Consider the following 17,921-nt stretch of genomic DNA (forward strand, 5'->3'; position numbering starts at 1 on the left):
ACCGTACAATCCTTTAGTAATCCTAAACCTTAGTTTATACAGACCTTTGAGTGCCATGATGTTAATAGCTAACAATATAGTTATTGGCAAGAGTAGAGGTGTCCAACCTAGACAAAAATCTTTCCTAAATAGGAAATGAGACCCTCCACGTGACCTTATATGATTGCCGAGCTGTCAGACCAAGCCCATAGATCTCCCAATTATTGGGAACTATCAAGGTGACACTTTGACAACCCGAGGTAATAAATATATTAACATTATGTGCAGTTTGTATTTTCTCCCTGTAGTCTCATTATGGTGTGGAATATATAATAAGTAATATTATTAACTCCCCATAAAGCAATATGACAATAATTGTTACGCTTAAACTACTTTTTTAAAATTTGCTCCAGCACATTCCTCATATATATATATATGTACACACACACACACGTACACGTGTGACAGGCTGGAAATTGTAGCCAGGTAACTGATCTATTGTCCTATGAACCATGTCTAGGAGATGTATATCTTTAGCTGCTGTGCTGCAAGTCCTTGGACGGGGCAGAAGGGTGTGTCGTGAGACCGAGTGTGCACATGGTCCACTGACTCTTATTTATATAATGTAATTTAAAAAAAAAAAAAAAACTTACGTATGAGAACAATCACTTTCTTATATGCGTAAACAGGGTATTTTTTATTTAGACCAATATGGACTTGCACACAATCATTCCTCCCATTTGTTTTGTAATTTTCCATTTTAGCTTCCAGCCGCTTACAGGGTTAATAGAAAGCTCCTGTTGCCCTCAAAAAAGGGCAGACCCAGAGGCAGAGCGCTTGTGGACGCTATTGTCTCCTGCGCTGGGATCGTGCATGGGCACTGCCAGTTCCCGGGACACTGAGCTATTCATTTTCCCACATTTTGCTTTTTTGTAAAGCTTCTCATCTCTCATCTCGCTGTGAAGTCTAGCTCCGTCTTTTAACCTTGAGAAGTCGTGGAAATGTTTATTTTAATTAAAAACTGTTTTATTTCTCATCAGGCGTATTTCATGTTTTGTTCATTTTTTTTATGCTTCTTTTTGTAAACTACTGGTTGGAGAAGAACCTCTACTGAATAAAATTTCAGAAATTAAAGCTCAGCAGTGTGCGCTTATTTTACTGCAGCCACGTTCACATGTAAATGAATGGAAATGGGCCTCGTACACATCACCTCGTGACTGGCCACATTGACCTACTCTATGTTTTGTGTCATGCCTGGTTAACACGTTCACCATGCCTTAATGCCCAATAAAAGGCGATGGGACTATGCATTAACTGCAGTTTGTGCGGCTTTCTCACTGCTCAAGTCCATAAGGCCCAAGAGCGACTTTATCTATGGTGCTTATAATCAGTATCCTCACAAACTTTAATAAATGGCAATTGGCGCTGTGTATGTCTAAGACATACACAACTGTGATCACTGGACGCAGGCAGTGATGTTACCGCTGCCTGTGTCCTTAGTGCGACCCAGTCACTGCCGCCATCGTTGCTTAGGGAATGGTGCCTTGGTTGAGCGTCCACTCCTCTCTATGACCCAGGCACTGTCACCTAAGCAACAGCAGCGCACGCCTGGCTCATAAAGAAGAGTGTGGGAGCGATGAGGAGCCGGCTGCTGTGAGCTGTTTTCTGTGGCTACCTATCTACTGGGGGCATGTGCAGTGACTACCTATGTATTTGGGGCATGTGCCATGGCTACCTATATACTGGGGGGGCATGTGCCGTGGCTAGCTGTGTACTGTGAGCATGTGCCGTGGCTAGCTGTGTACTGTGAGCATGTGCCGTGGCTAGCTGTGTACTGTGAGCATGTGCCGTGGCTACCTGTGTACTGTGGGCATGTGCCATGGCTACCTGTGTACTGTGGGCATGCAGTGTCAGACGACTGGGATACCTTGGGCCCACCAGTAAAATCTGATCTTGCTGCTAAAAGTTTTGTTACATAATCTATTAATATAGTCTTATAAATACATAGGAGAGTTGAAATGCTCTATGATAAATATATGTATAAATTACAGAGAGGGTACATTGTCAAGCACTACTTATGTAGGGCCTGGGGGCCCACCGGTGGATCCCCCTGTTCACCTGTGGGCCAGTCCGAGCCTGGACTGGATTAACTCAATAAGAGGGCTTTATTCCAACCAAATGCAATGTTTCAATGACATGTATGCTTAACAAAGATCACAATGCGATTGAAAGTTACTTATGTGATAGGTTCACAGCTGTGATGTGTGCTGAAAAAAATCAGCATGACCTCACTTTTAAATACTGTTGATAATTATCATCAACCATCATTAGTAATGATGCAGAAAATCAGTTACTGACTGAGCACTATAACAATATAAATGATATCTCAATAATTATAAAGATCTGACAAAAAAATTATCATGTCAATCATGATATAACAAACTACAATGGTATTGCAAATTTTTTTCACTCTGTAACCACCAAAATTAACTCCTCCTGCAATTATCCTACTCCCTTGTGGAAACAGGAATATAAAGTTGAGACTCCTGAAAGGCAGGCAAGAAAAACCTGAGGCCATGACCTAAATTGTAGTAAAAGGCTGTGTCCTAGAGGCTTCACTATAGGGGTCACATAGTTTGAATTTGTGACTAGCCTCAGAAAACCCCATTAATTCAAGGTAAGAGACTTTCCTATTCTGAACTCTAAAACCAGCAGTTGTCAAAATAAAAATAATTGCATACATAGAGTTCTCTTTTTTTTTTCTTTAATACAGAAATAATTTCTATCAAATATAACTTGGATTGAAGGAGTTTTCTATAACCCCTAGTGATGTTTTAAAAATCATTTTGAACGCCCTTTACTTTACAATTTTACCCAACTTTATTTCTGTTTTAGCTCCTATCACTCAGCGATGATCAGTGTAAGATTCCAGAGTTTGAGCGGGGACTCTCTAAGACACTTCATGATCCCTTTAGTGCTATGAGATGCTGTGTACTGACAATGTGCTTATATTATCAGGGTACAGGGTTTATATACACTTTTATTTAGCTTCTGAACATTGTACTAGTATCTGACACAAAAACCAAACTAATACAAAGTAATGCCAAATAAACTTTATTGATCAAATAAATATAAAAACTCATAAAAAAAATGAAAGGAAAGATTAACACAGGAAAATCCAAATGTACTCCCATAAATGACTAATGTGGGAGGTGTTAGATATCTCTAAACTGTAAGTATTCCTGTGCTACTCAATGAGTAGAAAAAAATGGTGCACAATATTGAGAACTTCATTCAGTGGTGTAACTAGAAGCTGATGGGCTCCAGTGCAAAGTCTGTACCAGGCCCCCGACTATAATGTATGGTTTATAGTACTAGTCTTCTCATATGGGAAAGTGACACCATAAGGGCCCCCTAAACCTCTTGGGCCCAGGTGCGATCGCAACCTCTGCACCCTTTAAAGTTACGCCCCTGAGTTCATTAGTACAAATGTCATGAGGTTACCCAGGAGACAGAAAACATATAATAGCAAAGTGCACGCTACATCGTAGCAATCGAAAAAAAACAAACCTGCTTACAGAAGTGACGATCAGAGATGAAGATATCCATGAGATATAACACACAATGACACTCTGAGGTGTGGTAACTCGCCTATCACACACACAGTCAGCTCTGCTATATGCCTCCCTCCTGGGTAATGACATTCTGTCTGTAGCTTGTAGAGTAATTCTCTGCACACACTTGCTTGCTAGCAGGAAGTGCCTGTGTCTGAGCTGGTCTTGTATTGCAAGGAGCAGGAGGCAGAGAGCACTGCAGCATGCAGACAAGAGAAGCTATTCATGAGAATAATTCAACCATAGAAGATTTATGGTCGTAAATAATAACTGTGAATTAGAGAATGTTTTATTTTGTAATCCTGAGTATATTAAAGAATCTTGTCATCGTGGAAATACCCCTTTTAACTTTTTTAAATTATTTCTAGGTAGAAGGTCTCCAGAAATGATGCTTATCCTGTAGGAATTTCCAGTGATGCTATAATCCGTTGGGGAGCCTGCTAAATTTCCCTATAACACCACCATAGGGTAGTGAATCATAACAATTATTAAGATTATGATCATTATTAAGATTTGTCTGGTGCCAGATTAGAGCTCCTGCTCTTGTAATGTGGTAGCATCTGGTCCCTGTTGGAGATGATAGATGAAGTAGTTTATAACAACAAGGACTCACTTTATGGGACCCAGCTGTCACATGGTCAATATGGGAAATAGCCCAGATCAGCTCTGCCACTATAGACCCCTGTTTATCCAGAGCTCTTATCAATGTGTTATTGTGGAAATAGAACCAAGATAATTTTTTTCTTGCTGGACTTTTATGTAGTAGTAGTAATAATAATATATACAAGAACAATGAGGAAATTATTTAAATGAAGTCCAAATAATAAACACAGCAGTCATTTTAGTGATGATCAAAAACAATGCACTCTTGTAGAATTTACTGCAAAACTTGGTATTATATGTATAGTCTAATTAGACTTTGTGTCTTGCCATAAAATCATGTAGAAGTCCACTGCCCAATAAAAAGGCGCTCGGAGACTACTTTTGGGTAGTGTGTTTTGGGTAATGTACCATGACATAGACATGACTGTACATTACGGACAGAAACTACAATATTCTGCACAGTTTACACCTTGATGCGCAGCACTGGAGTGAGAGAAGTAGGATAAATTGTAATAACTGGCCCACCATCTAGGTTGCTCTGATCTCGCCGTTGGGAACAGTGATTGTATGACGGCACACAACAATGGTCAGGATCACTATGCCAGCTGCCTGCTGCCTTTGCTGTTGAGCAATGCACTGTCCCAAATGCTGGTGTCTTAGTGGCCACGAGTGACAATCGTTCACCCCTAGTGGTAACAGGAAGAACACCGTGTAGCCTCAAGTGTTGCCCCTCATGGTAGGCTTTTCAACCAGATAACCAACACACACCAAGGGTTTCCCAGGGATGTCTACCCTGGCTTTATCACAAATGGAGCACTTTTACAGCATCTACAGTTCGGCAATCTAAAAGTGTTCAAGTTTTACAAACCAACTGCAACATCTGGGGGAAAATGTCCTGCAGAATACCCCATCCCCAACCATACCGCTCTATCTTATGCTCAGGCTAATGGCGGCCAATGGAGGTTAAAAATACATTTCTCGGCTTTCCATCTAGTGAATAAAGCTCTATGACTGGTGTATCCACTGGAAGCATCTCCAGGTATATATGTGAAGCCTCTGATGTGATGTCAATAGGCTCTTTGATCGTCTTCAGTAGAAACCATGTATGCTGTTGGATTCGGGGTACCTTGAGCCCACCAGGAGGATCATGCTGAGATCTTACACTCCATCTAAACATAACTAGTGCAGGTCCATTCGTCAGTCTATCCCATCCAATAATGGATCAAGTAAAAATCTAGTCAAGTGATTACCATTGTTAGTCTGGGTCCACCGATAAATACTCAAGTGGGGCCAGTCTGTTCCATACTGGGTAGTGATATTACCCGTGGTTATAATAAGGCAGTGTCCTTGAAGAGTGGGAAGCGAACAATCCTACATCCCTGCTTCAAAAACATCTTTCAAATCTACACTCAGGAATAATATTTTAGAGCCAATGATATATTTTAGGACCATGAGACTATATTTATCAGTACTGCAGATGTCACACATCGTTGAAGGGTTAAATGTATGTCTTCTGTGTTCCTGTAAAACATCTGCAGGACGCATGTTTTGGTTGCAGCCAAGGTTGGCGTTGGAATAAGGGACATAAGGAGAACCCGTCCCCTCCTATTAATATATAAAGGACAGTGAGTGTGTGACAACCATTCATAGCACCAAGAAAATGAAGCTTCTCATCGGTGTGTCCATACCTGTCATTGTATACCTTCTATCTTATGGAGATCCTTCTGTGGGAGCTATATTACCTGACCATAACCAGGACCACACAGCCAAGGTAACACTACTACTACTTTATATCATGTGTACCATAGAAATAAATGTATGAATGGTAAAGTTTTATGGGTACATCATTTATCATGTCATCAGTATAAAATCGTGTTGTATGTTTTGAATAATACAATAATATAATTGACTGGTGTTTCCTAACTTTTTATGACGTCTAATGAGTCTAAACATTGGACTTTGATCTTTTAAGGTTTTTGTTGGTTCTCAGCTATAAGCTACACTTTGGTGGTACTAGCCTTATAGGGTTAAAATCTGTGTACCTATCAGTAAGATCATAATTTTCCTTTACTGACTTTACAGTGGTGACTCTATGACTCTAGAATTGTGCAGTTTATATGACTCCTGACTGTTCCAACCTCGCATATTTAACAAAACAGTTCACCAAAATGTCTGACACAGACACCTAGTGTACATTGTGTACGTAATGTGTTTTTTCTGTTAGTCCTAAGTGAAAATGGTTCCTTGCCTACAGGTGATGACTTATTAGGAGGGGTACATGAAATAGTTGAAGGTCCCAGAGAAATTGTCACAAAAGTCTGAGATGGGAAAATCTATTAAAACATACTTAGAGTTTGCACATAATTCAATTAAATTCTTTATTATTTGATTGTTTGGGCTCGACATCCCACACCCACACTCATCAGCTGTTTGGATCTGGAACAAAGTCGGAGCAGGTGACTGTGTACCCTATGTGATGCCCAGGTCATGTAGCAAACTAAGAAGTAAATGGGAACCGATCCTGCAGTTTAGCCGCTCCGACCAATCAGATATTGATGAATTTCATTATATCATAAATTATGGACAACCCAATTAAAATGGCACAATCTCACAGGTCCCTTCTACATTGTTGTCTTTGACTTGTGGTGACAACTGATTAACTCTTAAGCAGCAGATCATACTGAATTGTACCGAATTACAAACTCATCAGAAAATTAAAAGGGGTTTTCCCCTGACAGAGTTTATGGGGCAGCCGTTGGACTATAATAACCATATGACGGTGTGTTTTTCAGGTTTCATGTTCTGTTGAGAAGCTGATGAGATCCTCAGAGAGTTTGTACATAGGGAATGGAGATGCTCGGAGTGTTCTGCGTCTGGAATTCCAACTTTCCGAACTAACAAGGTATTAACTGTCTAATTCTAAAACAGTTGTACAGTACAGGCAGTCCCAGGGTTATGTACAAGATAGGTTCTGTAGGTTTGTTCTTAAGTTGAATTTGTATGTAAGTCGGAACTGTACATTTTATCATTGTAACTCCAGGGAAATTTTTTTTGTCTCTTTGACAATTGGATTTTATAAATGTTGGGTTGTCATAAGAACCAGGATTAACAATAAAGCTTAATTTCAGGCACATTTGATTACTGTTACAGCTGATTATTGTAGCCGAAGGCTAAAGTACAGTAAATTACCAACATCCAGAGGTCAGTTTGTAACTAAGGGTCGTCTGTAGGTCGGGTGTTCTTAAGTAGTGGACCGCCTCAGGCAGTCCCCGGTTTACATACAAGATGGGTTCTGTAGGTATGTTCTTAAGTTTAATTTGTATGCAAGTCGAAACTTAACAATAAAGCTTAATTGCAGGCACCTTTAATAACTATTATAGCTCTTTATTGTAGTCTAAGACTAAAGTACACTAAATTGCCAACATCCAGAGGTCCGCTTGTAACTAGGGGTTGTCTGTAAGTGGGGTGTTGTTAAGTAGGGGACCGTCTGTAGTGTACAAGTGATATTCAGTTCTTTATCAGAACAGCGGATCCACGCTTAATGATCCACATAAACTGAGTGAATGGAGGCGGAGACCCATCTGTTTCTCTTACTCCATTCCATGGTGTTTCTGAACGAAGATTCAGTAGAGCAGCAGTATTTTTGAATATAGATGTCTACCTTGTTTCCCCCAGAAAATAAGACACCCTCTGAAGTTAAGACCTAGTGCAATTATTTCAGGCTTAGAAATATAAGGCCAGCCCTGAAAATAAGACCTAGGGGTAGTCATTGCTACACGCCATACTACTACCCCCAGGGCAGAGTTTGGAAAGTTATATGGATGTTAGAGAAGTTGTTGATATTCATATATACTAATATTGTTAAATGTATTATAGATTGAACTACAAAATATTACTAAATGTAGATTTATTTTTTTGTTCAACAATAAATGTAAATTCTTGTTAAAAAAAATGCATCCCCTGAAAATAAGACCTAGTGGCTCTTTAGGAGCAAAAGTTACTATAAGACACTGTCTCATTTGCGGGGGAAACACAGTAGAGGCAGTCCCGGGTTATGTACAAGATAGGGTCTGTAGGTCTGTTCTTTAGTTGAATTTGTATGTAAGTCGAAACTGTAGATTTTATCATTGTAACCCCAACCAAATTTTTTTTGGTCTCAGTGACAATTGGATTTTAAAAATGTTGGATTGTCATAAGAACCAGGATTACCAATAAATATTAACTACAGACACTTTTAATAACTGTTATAGCTGTTTATTGTAGCCTAAGGCTAAAGTACAGTAAATTACCAACATCCAGAGGTCCGTTTGTAACTAGGGGTTGTCTGTAAGTCGGGTGTTCTTAAGTAGGGGACTGCCTGTATATGTTTGTAATCTACATCCGCTCTGTAATGTGTTGCTGTCCTTTACTCCACAGTAATCTCTCTTCCTTTGATTTCCGGACCTTTGACCCAGAAGGGATCATCTTCTATGGAGATGTCGGAAGAGATAATTGGTTTGTACTTGGGGTCCGGGATAGTCGTCTTGAAGTACAGATGAGCAATGGAAATGGGCAGATGGTTCTCTCCAAGTGGGGGCCAAATGTGAGCGATGGACAATGGAGAAAGGTAAGATGAAATGATAAATCCAATAATTGAGAGGGGAAACCACAATGTAACTGATCATTGTTGTGGCCTGGTTATTGTCATTAACCTCCTAACCGTTTTTTTTTGGGGGGGGGGGGGTTTGGTGCACAAAGGTCGACTTCGGTGGCCAAAATTGTGCACTAAGCAAAAAATGGAATCAAAAATATATAAGATATCTAGAGTTCATAGATAACACAGAGGGCTGTGTGTATGCTTATCTCCTGAAACCTAACTAATGTGATAACTAAGGCCTCTTTTACATGGCCGTAATAAGGGGGCCCTTGTATTATGAACATAAAATGTCCTGCGATCCATAGAACAAGTGTTTGTAGGAGGTCTAGTTGTAGTGTCTGGAACATGAGTGTAAAAATGAGCCAACCAAACTACACATATAAGGCCAAAGTACTTTGCATATTTTATTACAACCACGGAAAGGAATATAAAATGTATCCCTCGATTAGTTAGTGGATGATGTTCAAAAAAAGTGTTTATAGTTTGGATGGCTCATTTGGAATAATAGATATCCTTAAAAAGCCACTAAATACTTATACATATAAATATATATATAGTTTTTGAGGTAAAACTGTTCTAGTTGCCCATGGAAACGAATCAGAGCGCAGCTTTAATTTTATAAACAGTTGTGGGAAAAAGAAAGCTGACCTCTGATTGGTTTACATGGGCAACTAGAACAGTTCTGCTCTAAGAGACTTATGATGGCAACTAGAACGGCAGTTCTCATTTAAAAATGAGAATCTTCTCTTGAAAACCACACAAGGAACTCATTTACAGAGTCAAAGGTAATGGCAGTTCAATTTTGCCTGTTTACCTGCAAAATGAGGGAAGCATCACTGCAGATGCAGGTTCTATAGAACCTGCTTCTGTAAAATGCCCATAGCTGAGTGCCCCCCATTAATATAATGCCCATAGCAGAGTGCTACCATTAATAAAATGCCCATAGTAGAATGCCCCCTTAAAACAATTAATTTAGTACTCATCCTCTGGCGATGTTTTTTATATAACAGAACATAAGCCGATCGGGGCATTCTCGGCACAAAAAAATTGTGCTGAAAACTCTGCTTATACTCGAGTATATACGGTATGACTTTTAAAGGAAAATTGTCACTGGTTAATAGTTAGGTAGCTCCCAGCCGGGTGAATACAATTATAAGTCAATTAGGAGCTCCTGTAATTTGATTATAAATGAACTTTAATCTTTATGTAAATAAAGTCGGAGTGCTCTGGGAGGTGTTACCAGAGCCCCTCTGGTCTCCAGGGTTCTGGCTCTGGAGCACGATTTAACCTCCTCCCACTGCATTCGCCCTCTTCCCTGCCACCTAGAAAGGATATATAAAATATGTTCCTGGCAGGGAAAGGTATATAGAAAAGTAAGTGGCAATCGCTGCTCGCAGTGGTGACAGTGATTGGCTGGCAGAGCAGGAAGTTCCTATGTATTGAGATGGTATTGGGTAAGAATGGAAAAGGCTAAGCTGGGATCGGTGGGGTGAGTATTAACCTATTCTGAGCCGTATATAAAAATGTTTCTGCTTTAATTGTTAAGTGCAGTATATACATCACAATGTAGCAGGAGATCTTCTACAGAAAATGTCATTGCTTACTGTGTTGTGTTACAGGTGACTGTGGACAGTACCATCAACACCATTGATGTCCGAGTGAATGGAGAGGTTGTGGTGATGTTGACTTATCATGTGAACAACGGGCAGGGGTCTCCAAGCTACTCCACGCTTGGCATCGTCCTGGGAGATCTTCCTCCAGGCAGTGATGTGCAGCTCCTGAGGCCGGTACTATATCCTTCATATAGACCCAGGGAATAATGTACAGGCAGTCCCCGGGTTACATACAAAATAGGGTCCATAGGTTTGTTTTTAAGTTTAATTTTTATGCAAGTCGAAACTATATATTTTATAATTGTAGATCCAGATAAAAAAAATTTGCCCGGAGTTTCAAAATTTTTTGCTGGGACCTTGGGACCAAGGATTATTAATAAAGCTTCAATAGAGCGGTCCGTCTTTAACTAGGGGTCGTTTGTAAGTTGTGTGTCCTTAAGTATGGGACCGCCTGTACTGACATTCCATAAATAACCAATAAATGTAGAAATATAGAAAATGTTCTACTGTGAGTTAGAGGATGACAGGATAACTAATGGCACCATGTGCTCTCTCTGTCTAGCTGGTCCCTGCATTAGATGGGTGTTTGCGTAACTGGGCTTGGGTGAAAAAAAATACAGAAGTCTTGGACAGCGCAATGGAAACAGATGAGAACCGGCGCTGCTTTCAAAATGAGGAACCTGGAGCTTTCTTCCCAGCTCACGGCTATGCTACCTTTAAACCAGCCGGTGAGTTATTGTTATTTTTAGTCTGTAGCTACTTGGGAATATAGGAAATTTTACTGGAGAAGCCAATACCATCAAATTAAGGGGGTTGGCCACTTTACCTCATGTATTTTGTAATGTGTATAAGTGTGGGGGGCAGGATATTAGCTAATTTACCAATAACATCTATTAATAGTTCTTCTCCGCTTTCTTGATCTGTAGAGTGAAGCCTCCTGTCTTTTAGCCAGACATTCCTGACCATAAAATGGCCGCAGATTGAGGGTCATGTGATCTCTAACTGTCCATGAGCCCTGCCAGGACCATTTCTTACTATCATAAGGTCCTGACAGGGCGATAGTTCATAGACAGAGATCACATGACCCTCCATCTGTGGCAATTTTATGGACAGGAATGTCGGGTTAATGAGGTAAAAGACAGGAGGCTTCACTTTACATGTCAAGAAAGCAGCGCAGGACTATTAATAGATGTATATTGGTTAGTTACCTAATATCCTTCCCCTCCACACTTACACACACACACACACACACATTACAAAAACATGAGGTAAAGTAACTACCCCTTTAATGGCAGTCTGTGCAATATATGAAAAAATGGAGCCTGTCTGGGTCGTAAAGATGATATCCCAAATGGGAACCCCTACTCTATGATGTCCTCTATGCTTCTGTTAGGCCCAGTTCACACTTGCATAAGGACCATCTTTATCTTACGGGCCTAAAATGCTAATAACATAAGTCTAACTGATCCATTAAAATGTCTATTGATTTCAAAGGACTGTTAATGAAGGTCCAAACACTGGTACATAACCTAGGCCTTAGATGACTGTTTTAGGAATTTGATGGAGATGAGGCTTTTTACCTTCAGTTTAGACAGCTTTCATGTATGGAAAAATACAAATATCAATGAAATTAATATTTTTTTGTTGTAGTGTTTTCAACAAAAGACAAAGATTCCTGGACATTCCGCCTCCAGCTCTCATTCCGGGTACTAGAAGATGGCGGTATCGTACTGGGACTTTTTGGAGCAGGGAACATTTCTGCACTGACAATAACTTTGGATTTGGAGAAGCAGGTAGCAACCTTTGATTTTATCATATCATTGAATGTTTTATGAGAGATTTTTATTATTATTCTTTATGGTCTTCAGGTTTTGGAAGTCTCCCTTCTGGGAAAATTAGCACATTCATTAAAGTTCCCACCAGGGGTGTGTCTCAAACACTGGCAAACTGTGGATGTGGTCATCCAGTCCAATCAAGTTGTGCTGAGTACTACTGAGGCCTCATCTTCCATGGACATTCTGCCAGCAGACTTTAAGGCTTTGGAAGACATATGGCTGGACCCTGATTCTCACATTTCTATTGGAGGCACTTCAGGTAAATTTTGGTTGTCTAGACAGTCTACAATATTTGCTGATATTGTCTCCCCTTCTCGTTTTCACGGGGGGAGGAGCCGAACCAGAGGATTTATCCCACAGTGGTATAAGTTGCCGGCCTCTGTTAAAAGGATAAATTTGGAATCCTCTAGACCAGTGGTGGCCAACCTATGGCACGGGTGCCAGAGGTGGCACTCAAAGCCTTTTCTGTTGGCACTTAGGCCATCGCCCCGAACAGGCCCAAATTCACCGAATCTTCCTGCAGTCCCAGGCAACTTAAGTGATTCGAAGTGCTATTATAAAGCGACATTTCATTGGCTGTTTGGAACTGTGGGAAAAGTGAGAAGGGGGTTAACAGAAGTGCATTATTTTTGGAGGTCATCCTGCTGGACCCCCCATTCTTCCTGTACAGAGAGACCCTGGAGAGAAGCTACAATGATAGTCTGAATTTGCCCTCCTTCTTTCAACTGTATTGGTGGGCTCAGGGGGCCGATACAATTGAAAGATGTGGAAAAACAGATGCAATAAGTTATTGCTTAAAATGCCATGTTGGCACTTCACGGTGAATAGGAGAATTTTAATTATAATTTGGGCACTCGGTCTATAAAAGGTTCGCCATCACTGCTCTAGACATATACTTACATTGGAGAAATTAAGTGTGACCATAGACATAGATGTGTCTAATACATTTATTAATGTAGTTATTGTTAGTTTTCTGCTTCTATTCCTGGTTTTCAAGATCTCTACTTGCTGTCATTCTATAGAAGTCTGTCCCTGGTCATGTGATGTCACACAGGTACACAGCTGGCCACTGGAAATGAAGATAGAAGCTTTTTATAGAATGACAGCAAGCAGGGAACGAGAAAACTGTGAGAAATTGATACAGAAAGTACATTGGAAAATTGTATCACATTTCATTATTCAAACTATGAAATTTATTTGCTGAAATGGGAGCACCCAGCGTGCCTCCAGGCCTAGTGGATTTTGCCTCTTTTTGACTGGAGACACTATTTACTAAGGGTCCCGTGGCCGCATTTTTCTCGGGTTTCCCGGTTTTTCGGGGATTGCGTGGGTGATTTGTATTGCACGCGATCGAATTGTGTTGCAATTACGCCGGCTTTCATGCGACACAAATCGTATGATCCGACAGATTGGACTAAGCGCGGGATTTAACATTTAAATTTGTGTCGCAAGCCATGCACTTACATGCACCGGGAGGAAGATGGTGAACTCCGGCGGACCTGAGCGGGGGAGCAACACATGCAGGATATCAGGCGCACCATCTTCTTCTTGAATCGCGGCAGATGTGCATTCCGGCGGACATTCGGGGATCGCGCAGGGACCGGGTAAGTAAATGTGCCCCACTGTGTTTGGCTCTGCCAATATATGCATAATAATCAGTAGTCTTAGCCATCACATATGAAAGAAAGTGCGGATTTATCCTGTTGATCCATCCTGCTCACATTGAACTGATGTCTTATCTTCAAATCCAAGTGGAAGCCTGAGGGACCAGAGCAAGGGAGCTGGAACCAGAGGGCATCTGGAGAGGTTTTATTTTTATTTTTCACAAAAATCTCTCTACCACTTTTTCTAAATCTTGAAAATCTATATATATAATATATATTATTATTATTATTTAGGACATGCCTTAGCTTTCTGAATGGTGGTGTAGGCCTGTTTCTGCAGTGTGTGTAGACCCACCTCCCCATTCAAACACACAGGTGACACTTATTGGTACTTGGTGTTATATATTCATCCTAACATCACATCATTTTATTTTGCAGAACAAGCTGAGCCTGGAGCACGTTTTTCTGGGTGTCTTAAGATAACTCTTCAAGGAACCGCAGTTGAGCTTGACTCGGCCCAGTACAAGCACCCCCTTATCCACAGCCACAGCTGCCCCTTGGCAATATAGAGAACAATGCAAACATCTGGAATGGTGTCTAAGTGTGTTTTATAATTATTTTTTTTACAGGATACTGATTGTTGGTTATTATAATGATCTTTTATTACTTAGTTTACTCAGTGGTCTTTTTCTAAGGGTCTGTTATCACATGAAAGGAATGTTGGTGTTCTACCTTCACATGGACGTAGACATGAAAAATAAATTGTATTTACATTAACATGAATTGTATTTCTGTCCTTCTTTACACATGTATCATCCCACTACATAAGGTATAACCAGAAGAAAGATAGAGTGGGACAATTATAATTTATGATGAAGGTCCCACCCCTCCGGTGATACTAGACACATCAAGAGTCTCCGGCCTAATGCCGGTCGAGCTACGCAGCCTGGCCTGGTGTAGATTTGCGCTATTAAGAAGCCACCGTTCAGCTTGAATGGTCGCTAACTGAAGCGAGTGTGCGGAAGGCCCCACCACTGCCCTGCTGACCACCCCCTCCCCTCACATAATAATCACAATTACTGACTTAGCAATTTCATAGTTTGTATCCCCTATAACTTTACTATTCTGAAGCACATTTCATTATAACTCTATGTTGTGCTGTTCCTCTATTATTCCACCTAGAAACTTATAAAATGCCAACTGGGTGTTACCATATATCCTTACAGGGGTTCTACCAAATTTAATTGTTGTCCTGTTGCTCTATCATTTAGTTAGAACAAGACAAGATTGGTGGGGTTCCATTCTCATGTTCACTGGGGGTCATGGTCTCATGATCGGTGATGGTCCTGTTAGTCTAATCCCCACTGATCAGTTTGTTATCTCCTCTCTTTTGCATGGGGATATCGATCAAACTTTGTAAACCCCTTTAAAGGTTTATTCCATTTCCAGCTGTCAAAAATAATTTTTCCAAAATTCACGATAAGCTGTAATCCTAGTTCTTACCTTTGCCTTTGCTTTATCACCTCCCGTTGTGCCCTTGGTAGTAATATAAATATAATTCTACAATGAGAGAGGAATAAAAAGATGGCAGCAGACTAATTCTCCTCTGCATCTGTACTAATAGTATTCAGTGCAGACACATATACAAGATGTCCACTGGGATGAAATTTCCACCATTATTTTTCATATTATAGACAAAATAATGATCACAATACAAAAATCAGTAGTGAAATATTTCTGATGGCTCACGTTAAAAAATATAATTGCCAGATTAAACTGTATGTTATCCTACCAAACTGCAATGTTTTCATTGTGTATAACCCCTTGGGTGTACCATGGGTTATAAACCCAATCGTTAGTTTAGTAAACGTTGGTTTAAAGGGTTTGTCCAAGGTTGTAAAAGCATGTCTGCCTCCTTCCAGAAACAGCGCCACACCTGACAATGGTTTGTGACGGTATTTTGGCTCCGTTTTTTTAAATAAATGGAACTAAGTTGTAATACCACATACTACTCATAGTCAGGTGTGGAACAGGTTTTTCATACCCCTTTAAGGTGCTGTGTTAGAGCTCTGTTATCTGATCTTAGACATTAGACATCTTATTTGTTTGTACTCTTACAAGGCGTGCTGTCAGTCCTCGGCAGTGTATATAGGTGTGGCTCAGCTGGGAACACGCTCAGGACTGAGCTGAGAAGAGAAGTTTGTAGGAACCATAGAAACCGCAAACCAATGCCAAACTTTTCCTTCACTGAGCTCCCTGGATCTCACTTCTATAGCAGGTACTTTCTATCCTGAGACAATATATTACATACTTATATACTGCACACCCCACTAGGTATAGAATTAGGTGCATAAGTAGTCTTATGTCTTGTATATACAATTACTCTAGGCTATGACTTCCATTCATTGAATTCTAATGAGGTTGGGAAAGATTTTAGTTATTTTCAAAGCAACATCAGTGCTGCAAAAGTTGCCAAAAGTTTCTAGGTATCCAGCGAGAATGGGGAGACACAGATATGAGCATAACCTGACATTCACAATAGCTTGTATGAGTCTGTATTTTGTCATTAGATCCTTGGATGATTGCTGCCACCACTAATCTAGATATCTGACACCAGAATACAGTATCCATTCAGGACATTAAACCACAGAATAACATGTCTTTGTGTTGGCGAAGTGACACAATCTATAAAGTGATGGAAATTGATAGTTAATTATTCACTTGTTAGAAGAAACAGGAATGAATCCTCTGCTTTCTCCCCATTGCATTGCCAAGGACGAAATCTGTAATAAAATCCTCTGCATAAAACCTCAGATTTAAAATAAAGTGAACCAATGAAGTAATTCTGTGCTACGGATCAATGTGAATTAGATACGTTTAAATACCACTTCACTGCAACTGTAAATCTCCTGTAAATTCAAGTTAGGTAACCCTTGGCAGGTTTTATTGGGTGTGCACCTGACATAAACTGTAAAAGCCATTTACTTATTCCCACTACAGGTTACTTAAAGGACATCTACCACCAGGATGAAGGGTTGTAAACCAAGCACACTGACATACTGGTATGTGCCCCCTCTGGCAGGATCTGCTCTTCTTTTAGCTTCTCATGCCCTGGTTTTTTACAAAATAGGCTCTTTAAAACTATGCAAATGAGCCTGAGGGGCTCCGGGCTCGTTTGCATAATTTTTAAAGCCCTTTTTTTTTCTTAAAAACGAGGGAATAAGAAGCTTTAATGAAGAGTGGATCCTGCCAGAGGGGGCACACTCCAGTATGTCAGTGTGCTTGGTTTACATCCTGGTGGTAGATGTCCTTTAAGGACACCCGACTTACAGAGGACCCCTAGTTACACACAGACCACTCTGCCCATTGTGACCTCTGGTGAAGCTCTCTGGTATCAATGATCAGCTGTAAGGTGTCTGTAATGAAGTTTTATTAATAATACTTATTCCCATGACAGAAAAGATTTTGAAAATCCAATTGTCACAGGGACAAAAACAAAATTTGTCTGGAGCTACAGTTATAAAATATACCAGTTCTGACTTATATAGAAATTCACCTTAAAAACATTCCTAATGACCCGGGGACTGCCTGTCTTTAAATCCATTTCAGTGTCTCAGTTGTGTATTTTTAAATACCTGTGTGTTTCTATTTTTTGACAAGCAGCGAATAGATTATTTGTAAAAGAACAAGGAGTGGGTTAAAATAAAAAGCAATACCATAATTATCACCATCACTCCCAGACCTCCTCCTTCCTCATCCCATCTCACTGGGTGCTCATTTATCCGGTCATTGACTAAGGGCAGCTGCCAATGTGCATAGTTCAGTCTGAGAAACGGTGTCCTTGCTATGGCAGGAATTCCCAAACCAAACCTTGAATCACTGGACTCAACTTCATTCAGTACAGATCCTTGGTTTTAGATTTGGTACGGGAAATCCCACCAGCGCACAGATTGGTGTCTCAAACCAAACTTGCTTGAGGGCTTGCTCTGGTCACCTATTCCCTAAAGAAGACTAGCAAAGATGCCTTAAAGGGCATC

The 17,921-nt window shown here is 40.3% G+C and overlaps 1 protein-coding gene across 1 annotated transcript; it reads left to right on the top strand.

Moving 5' to 3' along the window:
* The first annotated feature begins 5,810 nt into the window (after positions 1–5,810).
* Positions 5,811–14,667, top strand: LOC140122473 (sex hormone-binding globulin-like). Its single transcript, XM_072143388.1, has 8 exons — positions 5,811–5,967; positions 6,989–7,098; positions 8,613–8,802; positions 10,452–10,619; positions 11,008–11,173; positions 12,096–12,238; positions 12,314–12,539; positions 14,323–14,667. The coding sequence occupies exons 1-8, from the start codon at positions 5,857–5,859 to the stop codon at positions 14,451–14,453; spliced, it is 1,245 nt and encodes a 414-aa protein (XP_071999489.1). The 5' UTR covers positions 5,811–5,856; the 3' UTR covers positions 14,454–14,667.
* Positions 14,668–17,921: the final 3,254 nt, after the last annotated feature.

The sequence above is a fragment of the Engystomops pustulosus genome, chromosome 3 (genome assembly GCF_040894005.1).
Source record: "Engystomops pustulosus chromosome 3, aEngPut4.maternal, whole genome shotgun sequence".
Taxonomy (NCBI): domain Eukaryota; kingdom Metazoa; phylum Chordata; class Amphibia; order Anura; family Leptodactylidae; genus Engystomops; species Engystomops pustulosus.

Excerpts from the sequence above, each read along its gene's own strand:
- LOC140122473 (XM_072143388.1), top strand. The coding sequence starts at position 5,857 with ATGAAGCTTCTCATCGGTGTGTCCATACCTGTCATTGTATACCTTCTA. Across the intron at positions 8,803-10,451 it reads GCGATGGACAATGGAGAAAG|GTGACTGTGGACAGTACCAT; the intron begins GTAAGATGAAAT and ends GTTGTGTTACAG. Across the intron at positions 10,620-11,007 it reads ATGTGCAGCTCCTGAGGCCG|CTGGTCCCTGCATTAGATGG; the intron begins GTACTATATCCT and ends CTCTCTGTCTAG.